Below are 5,285 nucleotides of genomic sequence, written 5' to 3'. Positions count from 1 at the left end.
GATCCCGTTGGCTCAGCCCTCCTAAGAGGCTGCCCCCAATTCCCACTTTCCACCCCGTTCTAAAGGCAGAATGGGTTTATGGAATCCCTTTAGGTTTAGGTTTAGGTTTAGGATCTCTGCGGGGTAAAAAACACCGGGATCATCCACCCAACCTTCCCAATCCCATAGTTTCTCCCCATGGCTCAGCCCTCCTAAGAACCTGCCCCTAATTCCCATTTCCTGCCCCGTTCTAAAGGCAGAATGGGTTTCTGGAATCCCTTTAGGTTTAGGATCTCTGCGGGATAAGAGGGGCTGGGATCATCCACCCAACCTTCCCGATCCCGTTGGTTCTCCCCAAGGCTCAGCCCTCCTAAGAACCTGCCCCTAATTCCCATTTCCTGCCCCGTTCTAAAGGCAGAATGGGTTTCTGGAATCCCTTTAGGTTTAGGATCTCTGCGGGATAAGAGGGGCTGGGATCCTGCGACACAACTTCCCGATCCCGTTGGTTCTCCCCATGGCTCAGCCCTCCTAAGAACCTGCCCCTAATTCCCATTTCCTGCCCCGTTCTAAAGGCAGAATGGGTTTCTGGAGCTCCCTCGTGGAGGTTGAGGTTTAGGTTTAGGTTTAGGTTTAGGATCTCTGCAGGGTAAAAAACACCGGGATCATCCACCCAACCTTCCCGATCCCGTTGGCTCAGCCCTCCTAAGAGGCTGCCCCCAATTCCCACTTTCCACCCCGTTCTCAAGGCAGAATGGGGTTATGGGATCCCTTTTTTAGGTTTAGGATCTCTGCGGGGTAAAAAACACCGGGATCATCCACCCAACCTTCCCGATCCCGTTGGTTCTCCCCAAGGCTCAGCCCTCCTAAGAGCCCGCCCCTAATTCCCATTTCCTGCCCTGTTCTAAAGGCAGAATGGGTTTCTGGAATCCCTTTAGGTTTAGGTTTAGGATCTCTGCGGGGTAAGGGTGATGCTGGGACAGTTTTCCATCCTCCAGAGGCACCGGGGTGGGCACCAGGAGCTGGCACGGCCTGGAGGGGACACGAGGGACACAACCCTGGGGGTGGCAGCGAGGATGGCCCAGCGCCCGTCACCGGGCAAAGAGGGACCCTGGAATTGGGGCTGGAATTGGGGCTGGGGGCACAGGCAGAGGGCAAGGCCAGGAGGAGGGAATGGATTCCCAGAGGGCAGGGATAGGTGGGATTTTGGGAAGGAATTCCTGGCTGGGAGGGAATTCCCAGAGGGGTTGTGGCCATCCCTGGATCCCTGGGAGTGCCCCAGGCCGGGCTGGAGCGCCCTGGGACAGGGGAAGGCGATTGAAGGGGATTCAGTGGGATGGGATTTAAGGTCCCTTCCACCCCAAACCATTCCAGGATCCCGTGGGCTGCTTCGGATGGGATTTTGGGATGGAATTTTTGACTGTGAGGGTGGCAGGGTTGCCCAGAGGAGAGCTCAGAGCCCCTCGCAGGGCCTGAAGGGGCTCCAGGAGAGCTGGAGAGGGACTGGGGACAAGGCATGGAGGGACAGGACACAGGGAACGGCTTCCCAGTGGGAAAGGGGAGATTGAAATGGGATCTTGGGAAGGAACGAGGGTGGGGAGGGGCTGGGCTGGAATTGCCAGAGCAGCTGGGGCTGCCCCTGGATCCCTGGAAGTGCCCAAGGCTGGGTTGGAGCCCCTGGGACAGTGGGAGGTGTAGGGGTGGGACTGGGTGGTCCCAAGCATTCCAGGATTCCGTGGGGAGCTGTGCCGTCCCCCAGGACACTGAGGGGGTTCGGAACCTCCGGAATCTCCCGTTCCCGACCCGGGGATCCCGGGGAGGGTCTGGGGGCGCTCACCAGATCCGGGAGCGGGGCTCAGGGCCATCACTCCGTAGTAGGAAAATGCTCCCGCCTCGAACTTCATGCACTCCTTGCCAGCCTCCACCTCCACCTTGCCCTGCCGGGGAGAGACGGCGTCGATCCAAATCCACATCCCTAGGGATGAGATCCCTGTCCCACGGCCTTCCCTGCGGCAGGGAGGGTCTGGGGGCGCTCACCAGATCCGGGAGCGGGGCTCAGGGCCATCACTCCGTAGTAGGAAAATGCTCCCGCCTCGAACTTCATGCACTCCTTGCCAGCCTCCACCTCCACCTTGCCCTGCCGGGGAGAGACGGCGTCGATCCAAATCCACATCCCTAGGGATGAGATCCCTGTCCCATGGCCTTCCCTGCGGCGTGGGACACCCAAAGGGGTGGGAATTTCCATCCTGGGATGGTGTGGGACACCCAAAGGGGTGGGATTCCCATCCTGGGATGGTTTAGGAGACCCAAGGGGCTGGAATGTCCATCCTGGGATAGTGTGGGACACCTGAGGGGCTGGAATTCCCACCCTGGGGGACTCCAAAGGGCTGGAATGTCCATCCCACGGGTCCCAAAGAAGCAAATGAGACCCAAGGGGCTGGAATGTCCATCCTGGGATGGTGTAGGACACCCAAAGGGCTGGAATTCCCATCCTGGGATAGGGTGGGACACCCAAAGGGCTGGAATTCCCATCCTGGGGGACTCCAAAGGGCCGGGATGTCCATCCTGGGATGGTTTAGGACACCCAAGGGGCTGGAATGTCCATCCTGGGATGGTGTGGGACACTCAAAGGGCTGGAATTCCCATCCTGAGATAGGGTGGGAGACCTTTGGGGCTGGAATGTCCATCCTGGGATGGTGTGGGAGAGCTTTGGGGCTGGAATTCCATGGTGTAGGAGACCTGAAGGGCTGGAATTCCCATCCTGGGGGACTCCAAAGGGCTGGAATGTCCATCCCAGGGGTCCCAAAGAAGCAAATGAGACCCAAAGGGCTGGGATTCCCACCCTGGGATGGTGTGGGACACCCAAGGGGCTGGAATGTCCATCCTGGGATAGGGTGGGAGACCCGAGGGACTGGAATTCCCATTCTGTGTGGTTTAGGAGACCCAAAGGGCTGGAATTCCCATCCTGGGATGGTGTGGGAGACCCGAGGGACTGGAATTCCCATCCTGGGATGGTTTAGGAGACCCTTGGGGCTGGAATGTCCATCCTGGGGGTCCCAAAGAAGCAAATGAGACCCAAAGGGCTGGGATTCCCACCCTGGGATGGTGTGGGACACCCAAGGGGCTGGAATGTCCATCCTGGGATAGGGTGGGAGACCCGAGGGACTGGAATTCCCATTCTCTGTGGTTTAGGAGACCCACAGGGCTGGAATTCCCATCCTGGGATGGTGTGGGAGACCCGAGGGACTGGAATTCCCATCCTGGGATGGTTTAGGAGACCCTTGGGGCTGGAATGTCCATCCTGGGATAGGGTGGGAGAGCTTTGGGGCTGGAATTGCCATGCCAGGGGGATGGATGCCGGGGAATGCGCGCTCCCAGCACCTGCAGGATGAGGATGAAGTAGTCGGCCGGTTTGTTCTTGCAGTACAGGAAGTGCCGCGGGGATTTCTTGTTCTCCTCGTCGAACTTCAGCTCCTGGATGACGTCGGAATATTTGAGGAGCCGCAGCAGGATCTTCTCCGAGATGTAGTTGGGGGTGAAGAGGGTCACCTCTGGAGAAGGGAGAGGGGTCAGAGCTGGTTCCATCCCTCCAGGGGAAGGTGAATCCCTTGGGATGGGGTCTGGAATGGGCTGGGCCTCATCCACACCCCCCTGGGGTGGTGGGTCCAGTCCCAGCTCCAGCAAAGCCTTGGGAATGGGATCATCCCGGAGGGACGGGGCCCTGCTGAGCCTGGTGGAGGAGAGGAGCTGGAATTCCCATCCTGGGGGATGCCAACGTGGCAAAGGAGCCCTGAGGGACAGGGATGTCCAGCCTGGGGGTCCCAGTGGGGTGTGGGAGACCCAAGGGGCTGGGATTCCCATCCTGGGATGGTTTAGGAGACCCTTGGGGCTGGAATTCCCATCCTGGGATGGTGTGGAACACCCAAGGGGCTGGGATTCCCATCCTGGGATGGTGTGGGAGAGCTTTGGGGCTGGAATTCCCATCCTGGGATGGTGTGGAACACCCAAGGGGCTGGGATTCCCATCCTGGGATGGTGTGGGAGAGCTTTGGGGCTGGAATTCCCATCCTGGGATGGTGTGGAAGACCCTTGGGGCTGGAATTCCCATCCTGGGATGGTGTGGGAGAGCTTTGGGGCTGGAATTCCCATCCTGGGATGGTGTGGGACACCCAAAGGGCTGGGATGTCCATCCTGGGATGGTTTAGGAGACCCAAAGGGCTGGAATTCCCATCCTGGGATGGTGTGGGAGACCCAAGGGCCTGGAATTTCCATCCTGGGATGGTTTGGGAGACCCTTGGGGCTGGAATGTCCATCCTGGGATGGTGTGGGACACCCAAAGGGCTGGAATTCCCATCCTGGAGGACTCTAAAGGGCCGGGATGTCCATTCCAGGAGTCCCAAAGAAGCAAATGAGACCCAAAGGGCTGGGATTCCCATCCTGGGATGGTGTGGGACACCCAAAGGGCTGGAATGTCCATCCTGGGATGCTGTGGGACACCCGAGGGGCCAGGATGTCCATCCCAGGGGTCCCAAAGAAGCCAGCAAGACCCGAGGGACCAGGACACTGATGCCCAGCCTCGTCCCCTCCCATTCTGGGGTGGGGGACAGAACAAAAAGTTGGGACAAGACCCAAAAATTCCTGCACAAGATGCTCGGAGAGACCAGAGGGGACACAAGGACATTCTGAGCTCCTCCAGCTCCTCCCCGAGGGCACCCTGAGGCAAAGGGACCCAAACTGACCGGTGGACAGGAAGCGGTGGGCGGCCAGCAGCAGCTGAGGGGACACCTTGACCTTCAGCTCGTTGTCAGGGTCCTTGAAGGCCGAGAAATCCCGTCTGTTCTTCTGGTTGTTCACCCTCTTCCTGCTGCGGTTGTCGGCTGCGGGGAGCAGGGGGGGTCAGACCCAGGAGGACCAGGAGGGACCCCCACCCACCAGGGGAGCCCCGAACCTACTGTAGGTGTCGGACTCGTCCAGGATCTCGGACTTGATGATCTCCTCGATGACGTCCTCGAGCGTCACCAGCCCCAGCACCTCGTAGAAGGGGTCGCCCTCGCCCTCGTTGTTCACCTTCTGCACGATGGCCAGGTGGGATTTCCCTGTGGACACGGAGGAGAGTTGGAATGGGAGACCCATCCACCCTGCCCAGCGCACCAGGATGGCCCCAGGATGGCCCCAGGATGGCCCCAAGATGTCCCAGGATGTCCCCAGGATGGCCTCAAGATGGCCCCAGGATGGCCCCAGGATGTCCCAGGATGTCCCAGGATGGCCCCAGGATGGCCCCAGGATGTCCCCAAGATGGCCAGAACGGGA

The 5,285-nt window shown here is 59.7% G+C and overlaps 1 protein-coding gene and 1 long non-coding RNA gene across 2 annotated transcripts in view; one reads left to right on the top strand and one right to left on the bottom strand.

Annotated features, from left to right (window-relative positions):
- LOC103619115 (metal transporter CNNM4) overlaps positions 1–5,285 on the bottom strand; it is an 18,808-nt gene that overhangs the window by 7,031 nt on the left and 6,492 nt on the right. Inside the window, exons 5-9 of the mRNA XM_017739194.1 lie at positions 4,928–5,071; positions 4,715–4,852; positions 3,358–3,527; positions 1,976–2,113; positions 1,845–1,913 (exon numbers count right to left, since the gene is read on the bottom strand). Of these exons, the coding sequence (XP_017594683.1) occupies positions 1,845–1,913; positions 1,976–2,113; positions 3,358–3,527; positions 4,715–4,852; positions 4,928–5,071 (659 nt within the window). The remainder of the gene's footprint in view (positions 1–1,844; positions 1,914–1,975; positions 2,114–3,357; positions 3,528–4,714; positions 4,853–4,927; positions 5,072–5,285) is intronic.
- On the top strand, positions 345–626 carry LOC108447910. The gene is made up of 2 exons (XR_001863614.1): positions 345–421; positions 596–626. It is a non-coding gene; the product is annotated as an uncharacterized LOC108447910 (long non-coding RNA).

The sequence above is a fragment of the Corvus brachyrhynchos genome, unplaced genomic scaffold (assembly GCF_000691975.1).
Source record: "Corvus brachyrhynchos isolate BGI_N302 unplaced genomic scaffold, ASM69197v1 scaffold617, whole genome shotgun sequence".
Lineage (NCBI taxonomy): Eukaryota > Metazoa > Chordata > Aves > Passeriformes > Corvidae > Corvus > Corvus brachyrhynchos.
This window is presented reverse-complemented; position numbering and strand designations above follow the sequence as displayed.